The sequence below is a fragment of the Thunnus thynnus genome, chromosome 2 (genome assembly GCF_963924715.1).
Source record: "Thunnus thynnus chromosome 2, fThuThy2.1, whole genome shotgun sequence".
In the NCBI taxonomy this organism is placed as follows: Eukaryota; Metazoa; Chordata; class Actinopteri; order Scombriformes; family Scombridae; genus Thunnus; species Thunnus thynnus.
In genome coordinates, this window is record NC_089518.1 from 16,770,024 (window position 1) to 16,786,507 (window position 16,484).

The 16,484-nt window shown below is 39.1% G+C and overlaps 1 protein-coding gene and 1 long non-coding RNA gene across 5 annotated transcripts; one reads left to right on the forward strand and one right to left on the reverse strand.

Moving 5' to 3' along the window:
- Positions 1 to 2,641: 2,641 nt before the first annotated feature.
- LOC137194674 (uncharacterized) lies at positions 2,642 to 3,383 on the reverse strand. Its single transcript, XR_010931000.1, has 3 exons — positions 3,272 to 3,383; positions 2,920 to 3,001; positions 2,642 to 2,762 (listed from the first exon to the last, which is right to left on the reverse strand). It is a non-coding gene; the product is annotated as an uncharacterized lncRNA (long non-coding RNA).
- Positions 3,384 to 4,913: 1,530 nt separating this feature from the next.
- kansl3 (KAT8 regulatory NSL complex subunit 3) lies at positions 4,914 to 15,894 on the forward strand. Of its 4 annotated transcripts, none has more exons than XM_067606781.1 (20): positions 4,914 to 5,095; positions 6,140 to 6,411; positions 6,603 to 6,773; positions 6,917 to 7,007; positions 7,406 to 7,591; positions 7,704 to 7,835; positions 7,953 to 8,069; positions 8,160 to 8,258; positions 8,758 to 8,829; positions 8,933 to 9,007; positions 9,159 to 9,316; positions 9,433 to 9,496; positions 9,615 to 9,803; positions 10,820 to 10,976; positions 12,112 to 12,189; positions 12,532 to 12,711; positions 13,169 to 13,256; positions 13,473 to 13,600; positions 13,988 to 14,094; positions 15,011 to 15,894. In XM_067606781.1, exons 2-20 carry the CDS (start codon positions 6,200 to 6,202, stop codon positions 15,239 to 15,241), a joined length of 2,535 nt encoding a protein of 844 aa, XP_067462882.1. In that variant the 5' UTR covers positions 4,914 to 5,095; positions 6,140 to 6,199; the 3' UTR covers positions 15,242 to 15,894. The 4 variants fall into 4 exon arrangements, with proteins under 4 accessions (XP_067462882.1, XP_067462897.1, XP_067462903.1 ...); XM_067606796.1 differs by having other exon boundaries at positions 13,514 to 13,600; positions 15,011 to 15,148; XM_067606802.1 differs by lacking the exon at positions 13,473 to 13,600 and having other exon boundaries at positions 15,011 to 15,148.
- Positions 15,895 to 16,484: the final 590 nt, after the last annotated feature.

Sequence of the window (16,484 nt, forward strand, 5' to 3'; positions counted from 1 at the left end):
TCAAATCAAACTTTGGAAAGCTTCCTCCAGAACCACAGAGGACATTATACAACTGTTTTCACAATCTGAGTAGAATTTCTCTGGACAAGTAAACTGAACTTTGACATGGTTTGACTTTTGTGTATGTGTGCACAGTTTGTATTATGAAGACTTGTTTGATGAGTCCACTGAATAATTGTAACTTTGAGTTATTTTTCATATCTTTGACATGGTTTGACTTTTTCTATTTTAGAGAAATTCTCTACTTTCACATCCATACAAAGTAATGCAAAAAAAATAGTAAATGATAAAGAAATGTATGATTTGTTTATTTGAAATGTAATTTGTAGAATTATGTTATTTTCAATAATTCAGCTCTTGGTTGTGCATTTAAACAAACATTTCATTGTTGTGAGAAGCCAGTGAGGGAGCACATCTGCTTCTCTCTCTCCACAGTTCAACAACAACAATAAAAGAAAATACTTTCTGACTCCATCATTTCCCTACTCCAGCATAAATTGGACACTCTACGGTGGGGTCGTCCTTCTTGTGCACTCTGTACACACATGCTTCCTGGTCAAACACTGACACACAGTCGTCAGGGAACGCTGCAGGGGTGTAATACCTGCAAATATACAGTAAACACACAATTAACAATAGAATATGTAGATACAGAAATAATTTTCTTCTCATGTAAACACTGCAATGTTGTGATCTGAGAACTTACGCATCGCAACATCCACTGCAACTACAGTCCATACATTTACTGTTTCTCCATGAAGATCCTACAGGATGCCATGTTTTATCAACATCATCCTGACAATGGGTCATGTCTGTGGATGTAAAGAAAAATTATTATTTTTAAAACATCATTTTCATTACAGTCATAATTTGGCATTTTGTGTGAGTCTCTGATATTTTACAAATGAAGAAAACTTGTGTGTGTATATACTATAAATAGACAATATGTCTCTGTGGGTGTGTGTGCTTGTTTCTCTTTACCTGCTTTCATGGGCTTTACGAAGCAGGCTGCAGTTGACAGTGATGGCAGAGCACATAGCAGCAAAGCCAGAGCCAAATATTTCTTCATAGAGAAATGGAAAGAAACATAGTTTCTTATATTTTTTTCCTATTTAAACAATGCATTATATTTCTGAAACAAAGATGAGTCATTCTGTAATAATAAATAATAAAACTGTATGATTCTGCAATCATTATCACTTTTATTTGTTAGTAAATATCACATTTCATAACAACTTTTCACCATCATGATTTATAAACTTTATCCTGTCAAAAAGACAACCAACAAACAACTGTGACCAGAATTTCTTGAATCAACAGTAATGAAACTTACCATGGTTGCAGTTAGACTTGTCAGAAAGTGCTCAGGTAAGAGGTTGACAATAATGTATTTGGTCAATGAAAGACTCTGTCTTTTAAACAGTGTGTCAGCATGGACCTTTGGAATTAAATAAAGGGAGGGGGCGTCACCTATAGTTTACTGGAAGAGGTCACTGACCCTATTTGTTTTAATAGAAGAATAAAATAAAAACACTAACAGGGTAGAACAAAGACATTTATTAAATATTTCAAGGAGGGCATATTTTTACACTTGAGAAATCACCAGTTCTTCAGACACCAGTGTTCTAATCTTTGGGACCATTTCCTGAGTATTGTGACAGACTAAACTTGAATTCATTTTTGAACCTAACATTAATTCTTTTCAGTGTTAACTTGCACTAAAACATCTGCTAATGTTACTAAATCTTAATCTGCTCGATTCCACTGTTATGTTTTACGTCTTTGAACAAACCATAACTAACTAACTTTTTATTTAAATGTAAATACTGAAAATTACAAAATCAGCAGTGCAGAGATGAATTAAAAATCTCTTCTTTCAAATTCTGTTGTAGGAGCCTGTAATACTTAGCTCCATGATTTCACCTATTACCAAGTAGTTAAAGGACAGGTTAACAATTTTTCCAGCCTGTCTTAAAACAACAGTCAGGTGCCCATATGAACACTGAAAGAGGTTTCCCTCGTTTTAATCATTCCTCCTGTTCATATTGGCTATTAAAAGATCCCCTTCAAATATGCTTTCAATGCAATTGATGGGGGGCAAAATCCACAGTATGTCCACACAGTCATTGTCTGTAAAAATGCATTTTAAAGTGTATCTGAAGCTTATATCATAGTCAGACTGAAGTTAGTAATTTCAAGTGGATATCTGCCACATTTACAGTCTTTTTAGCATCAAATTATTTGTTTATTTGAAATGTAATTTGTAGAAGTATTTTATTTTCAATAATTCAGCTCTTGGTTGTGCATTTAAAGAAACATTTTATTGTTGTGAGAAGCCAGTGAGGGAGCACATCTGCTTCTCTCTCTCCACAGTTCAACAACAACAATAAAAGAAAATACATTCATACTCCATCATTTCCCTACTCCAGCATAAATTGGACACTCTACGGTGGGGTCGTCCTTCCTGTGCACTCTGTACACACATGCTTCCTGGTCAAACACTGACACACAGTCGTCAGGGACCGCTGCGGGGGTGGAATACCTGCAAATACACAGTAAACACACAGTTAACAATAGAATATGTAGATACGGAAATAATTTTCTTCCCATGTAAACACTATAATATTGTGATCTGAGAACTTACGCAAGGCAACATTTAATCAACTCAACATCGCAAGTACAGGAATTACAATCACTGTTTCTCCATGAAGATCCTACAGGATGCCATGTTTTATCAACTCTGTCCTGACAATGGGTCATGCCTGTGAGTGTGAAGAAAAATGGTTATTATTAAAACATTTTCATTACAATCATAACGTGGCATTTTTGTGTGAATCTTTGATATTGTTCAAATAAAGAAAACTTGTGTGTAAATACCATAAATGGAAAGTTTGTGTGTGTGTGCCTGTTTCCTTTTACCTACTTTATGGGGCATAATGCCACAGGCTGCAGTTGACAGTGATGGCAGAGCACATAGCAGCAAAGCCAGAGCCAAATATTTCTTCATAGAGAAATGGAAAGAAACATAGTTTCTTATATTTTCTTCCTATTTAAACAATGCATTATATTTCTGAAACAAAGATGAGTCATTCTGTAATAATAAATAATAAAACTGTATGATTCTGCAATCATTATCACTTTTATTTGTTAGTAAACATCACAATTTATAACAACTTTTCACCATCATGATTTATAAACTTTATCCTGTCAAAAAGACAACCAACAAACAACTGTGACCAGAATTTCTTGAATCAACGGTAATAAAACTTACCATGGTTGCAGTTAGACTTGTCAGAGTAGAAAGTGCTCAGGTAAGAGGTTGACAATAATGTATTTTCTCAATGAAGGACTCTGTCTTTTAAACAGTGTGTCAGCATGGACCTTTGTAATTAAATAAAGTGAGGGGGCGTCACCTATAGTTTACTGGAAAAGGTCAACAACTCTATTTGTTTCGATTTAAAAAAACAAAAACAAAAACATAGCACTAACACGGTACAACAAAGACATTTCTTAAATATTTCAGGGAGGGCATTTCATTTCATTTACATGAAACAGTTTTTTTTTGTTGTTTTCCAAATGTTCTAATCTTTGGGGCCATTTCCTGAGTATTCCTGAGAGACAGACTAAACTTGAATAATTTTTTGAACTTAATATTAATTCTGTTCAGTGTTAGTTTGCATTAAAACATCTGTTAATGTTACTAAATCTTAATCAACTCAATTCCACTGTTATACTGTAGGTCTTTGAACATACCATAACTAGAACTAAATGTCTAAACCTTGACCAAGAAACTTTTAAACATTTTTATTTAAATGTAAACACTGATGATTACAAAATTAGCAGTGCAGAGATGAATTAAAGATCTCTTCTTTCAAATTCTGTGGTAGGTATTAAAAGATCTGCTTCAAATGTGCTTTGAATGTAAATGATGGGGGCCAAAATCCACAGTGTGTCCACACAGTGGTTTTCTGTAAAAATGCATTTTAAAGTTTATCTGAAGCTTATACGATGCTTCAGCAGTCTGAGTTAGTCATTTCAAGTGAATATCTGCCACATTTACAGCCTTTTTAGCATCAAACACCCTCTTTGTGTTTCCTCGGACAGTGTTTCCCTGTTGTTGTGGAAGTATAGTAACAAAAGGAGGGACTTTGGCACTAAAAAGGCTGTTACATTGAAAGATATCTACTTTATTTGACTCATTTGGACAGCTGAAGCTTCTTGTTAGCTTCAGATAAACTTTTAAATACATTTTTGCACATAAGGAGGACTATGGATTTTGTCTCCCATCACTTACTCTGTAAGTGCATTATGAACAGATCTTCTAATGATCAGTATGAACAGGAGGAATGCTTATGACAAGAAAAACTTATTTTAATGTTCATTTGGGCTCCTGACTGTTGTTTGAAGACAGACTTGAAATATTTTGAACGCGTCCTTTACCTACCCCAGTAAAAGTACAAAAATATCTATAAATTATGAATTAAAACAAGCAATGCACTCACAACCAAGACCATTCCCAGAACGCATGATACATGGGCCCAGTATGGTTCGTTTTCAAAGTTCAGTTCATTTACTCAGTCATAACTGACTGAGTATTTTTATGGAGTGAGTAAGTAACACAATCTCTTTTTTCTTCTTTTTTCCTTCATCATTTTATTTATAGAAAGCGTCACTTTCATTTATGGATGTGAAATTTTCCCAGTAAAATTGATAAATTGAGAGTCCGCTGAACTTTTTGGTTTTCTTTTCATGGCATAATATTACATCCTTGGCTTCCAGTTTCAGTAAATAATCCAGTCTCTGTTGTAAATCCAGTCCATGTTTTGCGGTTGGTCTCTGACGCGCCACAAACTGGGTTGCCAGTTTCGTTGAAATGCAGCCCTGGTTATCCAACTTGTATCTAGTGCGCATCAAAAGGCGGATGTGAGACTTAAACATGGCAACAAATCACATAACTAAAGGAAGTGGAGCTCATACGCACTAAATGTTTGTGTTTTATGTAACTCGTAGGACTTAAGAAGAAATACATTTTTGTTTGTTGTTATTTGGCTCAGAAGAAGAGGTTAACCCGTCACGGTGAATATGGAGCTGTAAGGTGAGCAGCAGGACACAGCGGAGCCGTTATTAGCTGAGCTTTCACGTTGCTATGCTAACGTTAGCATGCTAGGCCAGGTTTACACAGCGTTAACAATAATGATCAATATTGAGCTCTTCGCCACATAAATGAGTCATCCAATTCAACAGCCATATTAATGTTTGGTTTAGTAAAGTTAGTTGTACTCAACTCAAAACAGGTCAGTTATATTTTACAATGTCGCAATATCCAGTTCACGGCAGTAATGGGTGTCGCTCACTGTGGACAAAGCACCTGCATGTTTGAACGTCACATTGTGCCACAGTTGAGCTGCAACTAGCGATTATTTTCCTTATCAGTTTGTCTAATGCTCATGGTGGTTTAGTCGATAAAAAAAAATTCTGGAAATAGAGAATGATGCCCCTCCAGTTTCTCAAAACCCATGCATGATGCAGATGTGCAGTTTGGAGTTAAGAAATCCAGCATATATTCACATTTAAAAAGCTGGAACTAGTGCATTTTTTCGTATGTTTACTTAAAGAAAATGAAATTTAATCTTAACATTATTTAAATGATCAATCGATAATCATCATAATTTCCTGTTGGCAACTTTCTTTGTAGGCGTGTCGCACATTTTAAAAGCGCATCGTTACTCCAGTGATAGTATTACACACATAACTTTGGGGACGTATAAGACATAGATTAATAATAAGAAAGTAAAAATTAATGTAGTGGAGGCTGAGATAATCTGACTTTCAGTCTAATGTGGGTCAAACCCCAATATCCTACAATTTCCAGAATGTACTTTGATGGTATCTTTCATAAGACCTTCCCTGCCCAGTAAACACGTCTTTCAAACTCCATGTCCTCAGTTTGTTCCTCCAGAGCCACAGAAGATGTCATATAACTGTTAACTCCTCATGATGACGGATGACAGATCCTCCTATGTTAAGGCAATGGAGTGCCCCTTTTAAGATGTGCATTTCATTGGTGGAAGGCAAAGAAAGGAATTAAATGGTTGTACTATGTCCTCAATAATAATTTTCATCCTATCTTCCCCGCCAGTTTGGTCTGAATCCTCAGAAGTCGAGCCCTTCCCAGGGCCCTTTGGGGCCCAGGAAGAGGATGCATCGTGGTGGGGATAAGGACTTCCAGATATCAGCAAGAAAGATGGGCACGTCCTTGCTCTTCCAGCTGTCGGCTCATGAACGAGAGCTGGATTTGGTTTTTCTGGACCACAGCTATGCCAAGCCATGGAATGCTCACCCTGATGCCAGTAGCGCCCGGCCCACGAGGACACTGTTTGTCACCCCTCGTCGCCAGCCTGAAGCCTTGTCGTGAGTTGGAAAGCTCCTCATCATAATCTTTAAGTTGATTAGATGTCAGACTACAGTTTGGGATTGTCCTCAGCATCCCACCATGTTTCGTACCTCTAGTAATCAAGAATTAACCCCCCAGTGATCAGTTTGATCTTTAAACTATTGTTCTGTGTTGCATTAACTTGATATTTTCTTCTTTTTTTTTACAGAGATTCTGATCCTTTAATAGACGTGGAGACAGTCACACCTATACCTGTTCCTCTATATGATAATCACAAAGCTCTTAGTGTGATGAAGGAGTGTGAACGGCATGTCCTGTTTGCTCGTACTGTTGCTGATAGTCCCCCACCCCCCGATGACTGGGAGGAACATATAAACAAGTAATCAATCATGTGGAGCGATCCACTGTTCATTTGTCATCCACTGTTATACGTGACATTTACACTCATCTTGAATATAAGTTATGACTGAAAGTGTCTCGGTTACAGTGCATCGTTTTGACATTGTCATTATTCTTTTTCAGAACTGGATGGTCAGTGGCTCAGAACAAATTGTTCAATAAAGTCCTTAAAGCTCTGCAAGCTGAAAGACTAGCCCGCCTGGCCAATGAACATGTAAGTTGTGTTCATTTCATTTGTGTTCGCATCCCAGAGAGTAGATGAATAATGAGATTATAAAATGATTATTACATACTGTTTTTATATTGGTCAAAATCAGAATTTGTCTCTGGATTTGTTAATGCATACGGTTGTTTTTAACCATTCATTTTTTAATGAGTGTGTTGTCTCAGGTCAAATGCTAAACACAAGTGAAATCAAAACCACCTGTACCGTAAAAATAAGATCTAGCCCCTTCTTAAAGATAAGGCAAAGTGTTATCATATAAAATGGTATGTGTGACTAAAGCCATCTCACATTAGGGTTTTGTAGATTAAATCATGGCTGTGAAGAATTCAGAATAATTCAATTCGGAATCATTGAAATATTACTCTTGTGTCTCTTGTTTTCCTTAGGCTTCCAATGAGCCAATTTTGCGGAGGATAGCTGTGGACAAGTGTGCCAGAAAGGTGCGGCATGCACTAGCAAGTGTGAACTGGGACACCAAACTGACGCAGTGGTTACACACCACCATGATTGAATCCTTGAGTCTCGCCATGCTCGCTGCTTACCTGGATGTGCTGCAGACTCTCAAAAGCAAGGTATGTAATCTGTCATTGAATGATCATATTTCAGGTCACATGTGTGCACCAGTATCTGTGCAAGGCCTGGGATTCTTGATTCATTACTATCCTCCTCTGTGTGTCTACGAAGTTGCCCTCACTGATTGACAGAATGTTGCTAACAACATCCGCAAAGACTGGTGCTCCAAGTGCAGAGGCCCTGTCACTGTTACTGAAACGTCCCTGGGACCCAGCTGTTGGAGTTCTGTCTCAAAACAAACCGGTAAAAACCAACAACTTTCAGTTTTAAAATAAAACATTTGTATACCTTTTTTTAGTTGGTATTTGTGGTCTGTAGCAGTTACAGACTACTGCATGTCTGTTTTCTTCAATGTTTCAGAGCAAGCTTCCTGGATCCCCACTCATCCTAATTGCACCATCAAGTCCAACTAATCCTGCCCTATCCACCTCGCGGCGAATGAGATTCTGGCAGTCGCAGCTCTCCTGTTTGGGAAAGGTCACTCTTACATAAATCTGCACATGTTACCAAGAATTCAGGTTGTGTTTTGTCTCAGAAAAGTGCTTATGACAGCTGTTTCTGTATCAGGTCATCCCAGTCCACACTCATGTGAACAGTGGAGCCAATATTGGCATAACTCAGTGTCTGGAACACATGTTGGGCACCGTCAGAGCCAAGGTCATGGAGGTAGGATGCTTTTTTTCTTAGTGTTGTTTGTGAAATTTGTCAAGCCAAATGTAGTTGTTTGTTTTTAATGGGCACATTGGAAATGGCTTTTATTGAATGGAGGAATTTATGACTCACCTCTGTGTCCTTTTTATTTTAACAGGTAGTGCTAATTATAAAATCTCTATTGTAAAATAATTTATTTAAGTATTCATCCTGTTCTGTGTTTCCAAGCGTTTGCAGTGTACTTTTATTTGGAGTAGATCATTAACAGCCAATGCTCAGTGCTTGCACATTAAACCACAACATGATCTATTAAAATATCTATTCTGCTAAAACGTCTATTGTTGAAATTAATTACACAGAACATTATCGTGTCTCGTTTCTTTTAGCACTTTTATGTCTGCAATGCTAAAATGGAATACAGTAGGACCATGTAGATTTTTTCTTTTTAGTTTTATTTTTTGTACATGATGTTTCTGATGCTGCATTGATTGTGTCATATAATTATAACCTCCAGGTTCACAGTCACTTCCCTCACAAACCTATCATCTTGGTTGGCTGGAACGCTGGTGCTCTCATTGCTTGTCATGTAAGACTTTTTATAACTTTCTGTGATCTAATGTGAGTCTAAATGGTTTTCTCCCATGAAAAAGTGAAGCATCATTAGTTAATTTAACACTGACTAATTACAGGTATCCCTCATGGAGTATCTGACAGCTGTGGTGTGTCTCGGCTTCCCCCTGCTAACAGTCAACGGGCCAAGAGGGGTAAGACCCAAGGCATTATCGTCCAATGATGTGCAAATTCCCTTTTTTATGTTAATATTTCTATTATGTCATAGTTTTTATGTCTAAGAAAACTGAACCTTGACCTCTGGTCAGTAGTTTTTATGGATTTTTATGCGTTACTGGCTTACAGGATGTGGATGACCCACTGCTGGACATGAAGACTCCAGTGTTGTTTGTGGTCGGCCAGAATGCTCTGCAGTGCAGCATCGAAGGCATGGAAGAGTTCAGAGAGAAACTGAGGGCAGACAACAGCATGGTGGTGGTGGGAGGAGCTGACGACAACCTCAGGTCAGTCACGTCTGATTGAAATCATATGTTATCTTTTTTTCCCTAATTGAATGTAAAGATTTTTGTATTGAGTAGTAGTGGTTAAAATTTTAACACTAAATGGTCTCCTTTCACAGAATCAACTCAGCAAAGATGAAATCAGAGGGACTGACACAGACCATTGTGGATCGCTGCATCCAGGTTAGTCCTTGTAACTGGAAATTGATTTTGTTGTGGTGCTCTACAGAACCTTTTGAAAACAAAACCTATATAATGCTAATGTCAAAAGCTTTATTCTTCTTCTATCTCTGGTCTGCAGGATGAGATTGCTGACTTCTTGTCAGGAGTCCTTACACGAGCAGAGGGCCATGGCCATGGCTCAGGGGAGATGAGGGACCTGGACACAGAGAAGAAGAAGAGGCCTCGGCGGGAGTTTCCCTTTGACATGGAGAGAGGACGACCTTCCTCCCCTGCGCTTAGAGTCCCCATCTCACCATCAGGCTCAGAGGTCAGTTAACAACAGCTTCAATTGTCAACATTTTTTAAAGATTTATCTTTAGAAGTCTTGAACCAACAAGGATGCTGCTGATTACTACATCACTGTAAGAATACACAAGTATGTTATGTGTTTCAAATACTATATGGAATATTAATAGAATACTGCATCACATTTAATGTTTGCTTTTTTTTGTATCCTAGAAATTGGAGAAAATTCTAGACTTGGTTTTGAGGCAGAAAACTGGTATTGTCTTAAAAGTCATTGTCATCTTTGTGCTGAGTGAAAAAAGTGCCAGATAATGTAAAAATATAATCTGTCAGTTAGCAGCGTTGGTGGTGGCGGCAAGATTTTATAGAAGGTTTTCACTTCCTCCGCTTATCAGAGAATTATAAATACCCTCCAAACATGTTATAAGACATATTAATAATGAATAATAATTAGTGTCTGATCTGGCTTTTCCACAAAAAAGTTCAATTACATGGATAAAAATTTCTTAGATCTAAATCTACTACTTCTCCTTTATTGAAAATCCAAAATCTATGAATATGCAGATTTAGTTCATTTCAAAAATTTAACTGCTGGACACAAGATCTCAGTGTTTGTGCTCTGGAGGCTTCAAGTTTGTACATCACACTTGTTTAAGTTGAATACACACAAATCCTGCTTGTAGGTATGTGCCTTTAAACTCAAATATTTGGTTGAGAAACTTGCTTGTCTTGGCTGTGATCCCTGTTTGTCATAACATGTTTCTGATGTTCTCATTTTATTTGTTTATTTTTGTTTTTTTTCACTGTTTTGTGTTTTCACCTAACTTCACAGTGATACAAACTTGTTATATATTCTTTGGTTCTCATTGATAATAATCAGTTTATACATCACATGTGGGACCTCCACTGGGTGTGCTGCAGTCATTTTCAAATCAAAGCAAGACCTCTTATGAATATTAAAAGTAATAAGGTCACACTGTCTACACAGTCAATGACTGACACTGATGAATTGTTTTCTCCTCTCCCCTGTGTCTGCAGGATCTGTCTAGTGTCTGCAGCAGTCCCACTTCAAGTCCCAAACCCAAGACGTCTGGCCTGTCTCCAGCTCAGAAGTCCAGTCTGATCACAGCAACACAACTCCTCAAGACACACATGCAGCGCTCCGGCACGGTGCTCACACACAAGCAGGCCCAAGGTTAGATCACCACCACACTTAAACTTTGGATGCACTGAAAACACACTGTAGACTCACATTCGCCTACATGTGCGCAGTGATCCTGTGCATACACAGCTCTCACATTCGCCCTACTTGTTTGTGTAAACTTGTTACAATGAGTCATTCACCTCAACTTCTGTTGAATTTTGCAAAAGCTGTGTGAACAAGCTGAGCAAACAGGGAGGTATCATACCTGCCAACATTTACGTTTCAAAATACAGGAAGTTTTTTCAGCAGGTGGGTGGATGAAGTGAAAGGGAACGTTTTACGTGAGCTGATGACAACTGCCCTCGTTACTGTTAGTGCAACAAAACTGTTGCAAGTGAAAAGTCAATAAGTATTTTATCAAAACACCTGTTCAACAAACATAAACATGTAGAAAATCAATATTTTCAGCTGCTTTGCCCGCAGTGTCCCATCCACCACCAGTATGTTCTACACAACCACAGCACGCTGGTTAAGCTTATAACATGAAAGCTGTCTGTATGTAGCCTAAATGTTTATCTAAGTTTGCCATGTATCTTAAAATCTGGCAAATTCTTTTAAATTTGGCTGCTGGCTGAGACAAATCAACCTCCTTCTCTCTACCTGCAGTACCTGCAGGCAATCAATCACATCAGCAGCAGAGGGAAGAGGACAGAGAGAGCAGCTGTGCACACGCCTCTTGAATCCGGTTGTGGTGACAGATGGGTTGAAATTGTATGTTGTGTGTGGATTGTATGTGTAAATTGTGTTTCATAGATGATCTGGCAACTTGGGTTACGTCAGACAAACATACAAAACTTACTGATCCCTGTGTATGACGATTATTCGTAATAAAGGTTGAGGGCCATGCAAATTACAGGAGTCTCCCGGGAGACACAACAAAACACAGGAGTACAGCGGGAGAGGGGGTGAAAATACGGGAGAAACCCAGGAAAAAGAGAAAGGAGTGTTGGCAGGTATGGGTGGTATGTGAGAGCAGGGTCAAATGATTGTAAATAAAACTTTAGAGATTATCACGTCACGACATCTGATGGGGCAAGATGGAACGTGACTGAAATACTCTCCTCTCATCCTCTGTCTCTTCTCTTCCTACAACTTTCCTTTCTGGCTTTTTTCCAATTCATTCCAGCTCAGTTTGCTGCTTTTATGAAACAAAACATGCTTGTGAGGAAAAATCTTCCTCCTGGCACCCCTCCTTGTATTTTTGGTAAGTGTCTATCCCTCCTTCTTTCTCTTTCCTCTGTCTCTTTTCACTCCTTTCCTTGTTTCCATTGCCCTAATTTTATAAGAATGTCACTCTAAAATGCTGGTTCCTCATTAAACACCTATTGTCATGCTTTGAATTTTACATTTCTTGAACTAAAAATGGTACATTTCATATTGGGAAGCACTCTTTAAACAGGTTTACCTTACCGACAAGATGAAGATGAATGAAAAATTTAAGATTTCTAACTAAAGATAGGTTGGCAAAAAGATAAAACAGCACAGGGTCACGTCATCTCAGCAGTCTTGTGAATGTGGTGCGTTTGTGTTTGTTTGTGTGGTGCAGTGCCAGTGCCCAGTGATCAGATGGAGGGCCTGGACAGAGATGAACTGCGGTCCCATGGAAAGAGGAGGCAGACACCCAGTCCCACGCCAAGCAAAGCCTCCAAGAGAGCCAAGATCAAGGTCACCATTGTTTCCCAAAGCGAGTCAGCAGGGGGCGCCATCAGCCCCGCTACACAGGAAGGTACAAAATCCAGTATCTCCCTTCATTACTTACATATTAGTCTCTGTAAGTAGAGAATTGTTACATAGTTTGGAGAGTGAATTCTGTTTTCTTGGATCATTGGAACAACTTGCCTGGGCTTTTTTGTTGGGATGATGAGAGTAAACAAACACTGTTCTGTGTTGTTGTGGAGTGATTAAATCAGTTGTGGGCAGACGGGATGGGATAACTATTTAGTTTTATGCAGCGAGACACATTCATACAGATCTCTTGATGGAACGATAAGAGTGGCATGATTTTGTGTGGTATGCAATGTTGACAAAGTGAAAGTAGGTCTTTTCATAACCACTTCTTTCTGTAAAAGTAAGATATCTGTAATCTACCCACTTCTGCTTTCTCTTTCATCTTTTACCAAAGAAAGCCTTTTTTCCCCAAGCTAAATAACAGGCCATCATGATATGCTCCTCTTTCCATGCAGTGGGTGTCTCTGGGAAGCCCCTAACAGTGACCGTGGGACAGACTGTGCCTGGAGCCAAGGAGCTCTCTGGACTTCTAACAGGCCAGCGGTAAGCCAGCCTACCGAGCTACACAGGCACAATCAGTATAGAGTGCAAAACCCCTAAACCTACACCCATGCCCACTCCCACCTTATCGGACAAAAGTGTGTCTGGTGCAGAGGGATTGATGAGTGGTGCACTCAGAGTTTGGGAGCTGAGTGATGGCCAAACAGCACTTGCTGGGGTAGCTCTTGAGTAGATTGGTGGTTATGTGTGTCACTGCAGGTCTGGTAGTCTCTCAGAGGTGTCTGGTGCCCTGTCCCCAGGCTCAAGCTCATTCAACAGCGTGCAGCCTTGCATGGTGTCAGGGTCCTCCACACCAGTCCAGGCGCAAGCTCCGGCTACTGCCCAAGGTACCTCTGTCCTGTCCTGCACGCCCGTTTGTACTCTCAACTGTGCAGCTAAACTCAGCGCAGTGCAGTTCTAGCCATTTTGTAAAGTGAGATTAAAGTTTTGAACACTGGATGAGAACAGTGTGTGAGGACAACATATTTAAGCAAACATCATCATTGATCACCTCTTGCGCCATCGCTGTCTGTCACTGTCCTGAACCTTACCCTTTGGACATGACTTTCATAAGGTGTGTTTGTGTGTGTCCATCTAGGCTGAGGTTGTCGGGGGTGATTGGTGGGGTGGGGATGGGGGCAGTTTGTAACAGTGGCAGTTGTTAATAATTCTTTGGCATTGATTTCACCCAAATTTCAGATCTATTGATTCACTGCCTTTGTGTTTGTGCGCAGCGCCTTCCGCCAGCAGTCTGCTACAAGGCCTAAGTTTCAGTCTTCAGGAGATCGTCACCAAAGCTCCTAGTTTGCCCTCCACAGCAGCCAACACAGGCAGCACACAGGTACCTCTTTATTACACAGTCACATAACAAACGTTTGAAGGACCATACTGGAGGTTTTGCTTATTTCAAATCAATTCAGAATTAATTACGTATGCTATACTAACTAGAGCCCGACTGGTAAATCGGTTGGCTGATATTATCAGCCGATATTGGACTGTCCCAGATATTGGTATCTGGGTATATGTTGTCTGATATGCACCTTTTTTTTGTTGTGGTTTTTGTTTTGTTTTTTTAGTTATATAGGCAGCGTTTTATCCAGGGATATATATTAAAAAATATATATATAAAAATCCAGTATCAGTCGGACTCTAATACTGACAACCATTTTCCAAAGTACAAGTTGACTAGAACATGGAAAACCACCAGCTTGAGCCTGTAAACAGTGTGTATGGGTGAGTTAACATAATGCAACAGCAGAGAATAGATACAGTGGATCAATACATCTCTAAAGACAGATACAGGTCAAATCAGATGAATTAATTTCTTGCTTTTTTATATTAGGTGTTTTATACAAGAAATATATCCGGATCTGCTAATAGGATTTGTTTGCCACTAACATTACCAAATTTACTGATGGATATAGTACACTCATTGTCTATTTTATTAGGCATTTAGCTAAAACTAATGCAGTCTAACAGTTCTGTAACAAATCTTTTTGAAAATTATACTATGATATTGATTCAACTTTATGGTCATTAGTGGTGTTTATGTTGTTATACCGATAAGGGTTTTCAAATATTTTGTCCACCACATTTATACCAATGAAGATTGACTAAATGTCAGAAACACGTCACAGTTTTATAGTGTACTGAATGTCAATTGTACAGCTGTACGCTGGCAGTTACAAACTAACGTTTACTGTTGGGAGTCAAAGATGGAATTGAATTCATTGCTATTTGTTTGTCTTCTCCCTCAGGCGGTTTGTGGCCAGGGTCAAGTCCTGACCTCCGTCGGTACCAGCAGCAGCACTTTGCTCCGGGCGGTGCCTGTGGTCACCACTGGAGGAGTGGCTAAAACCACCGCCATCCACCAACTGCTCACCAATGGCGGGCTGGCCAAACTTGCCAGCAGCTTGCCCGGCTTGGCGCACATCACCAACCAGACCGCTGGTATGTCTCGAACTGCCAAAACACGACGGCCACGTTGAATGCCCAGGGTTCATTCATCCTTTGTTTTGGAAACACTAGTTCAGGACGTCTGTAGGCCAGGGAGGATTGCTGCACTAGAGGACCGTAGAGGACAGCTCTGTCGACATGTGTAGATTGTTTGCCTGGAGGAATCTGACTATTGTGAGATTTGCAGTCAGATGTGCAGCTATACAGCATCTGAGGACAGATTAGCAGTGTACAACATGTTTTGTACAATTGTTCATGTTCAGAAAGAGCCATATGGAAACAAAAGATCAAAATTTTAGTTCCCAGCTTATGTTTGACACATAATGTTTATGTAGAAATGGATGCAAAATATAAATATATGAAACCATATGATACAAATTAATTGTGAGTTAAGTTAGGCAATAATGACTAAAATAATGTGGCCAAATTTAATGAGACCCAGATGTTCAATGTCCCAATACAGACTGCTTTTGTATGTCAGATTTGTCTGTTAAAGCGTTCATTTTATGTTTGTTTTTTATTTGCCTTGTCATGTAGTAATGTTTTGTAAACCCTTTCATTAAATCACCTGCAAATAATATCCATACACACAAATGCTGAGATGTGTTCAAAAGCAATAACAGTAGCACATGACATTATCCAAGCCCTGTTCCTGTTGTTACAATAAAAACTGGAATCAAACTCATGTTTTCATTGCTCCTGTTTTCTTTTTTTTTTCAATCAGTTGTTCACCCCTCTCACCCAGCTAGACCTACACATTTGCTTTTACTTCTCATTATGTTCAGTGTCCAGCACCCTGCTATCAATTTGACTTGCTAACCTAACCATGAAACAAAAAGGTCATTCTCCTGATGGCTTCCATCACAACATATTTGACACCTTTTGTGGCACCGTCAAACGTTGAACATTGTTTTAATGTATTTAAGGGATTAGCGTGGCTATCTGATGGTGCTGAGCCCTTTCATTTGTGTGTTGTCAGTAGGGCAGAAAGCCCCCACTTCTATAACAGTGACCCTTCGAGGAGCCCAGCCGAGCAGAGTGGGTTCATTCAGCCAAGCTGGTGAGGCTGTGACGCCGGCTCGGACCCATGAGCCTAAGGTGTTTTTCATTTGATTATGTAATGGCTCACTGACACGGACACATTTTAATAAGAACTTCTTATTTGATAATTTATTATCTCTAATGTGATGGCATGTGTTTGGTTCTACATGTTTATTTGTGCGATATCTGCCTTCTTTATTTTCACACTGCCCACATTGTTATCCATACAACCAA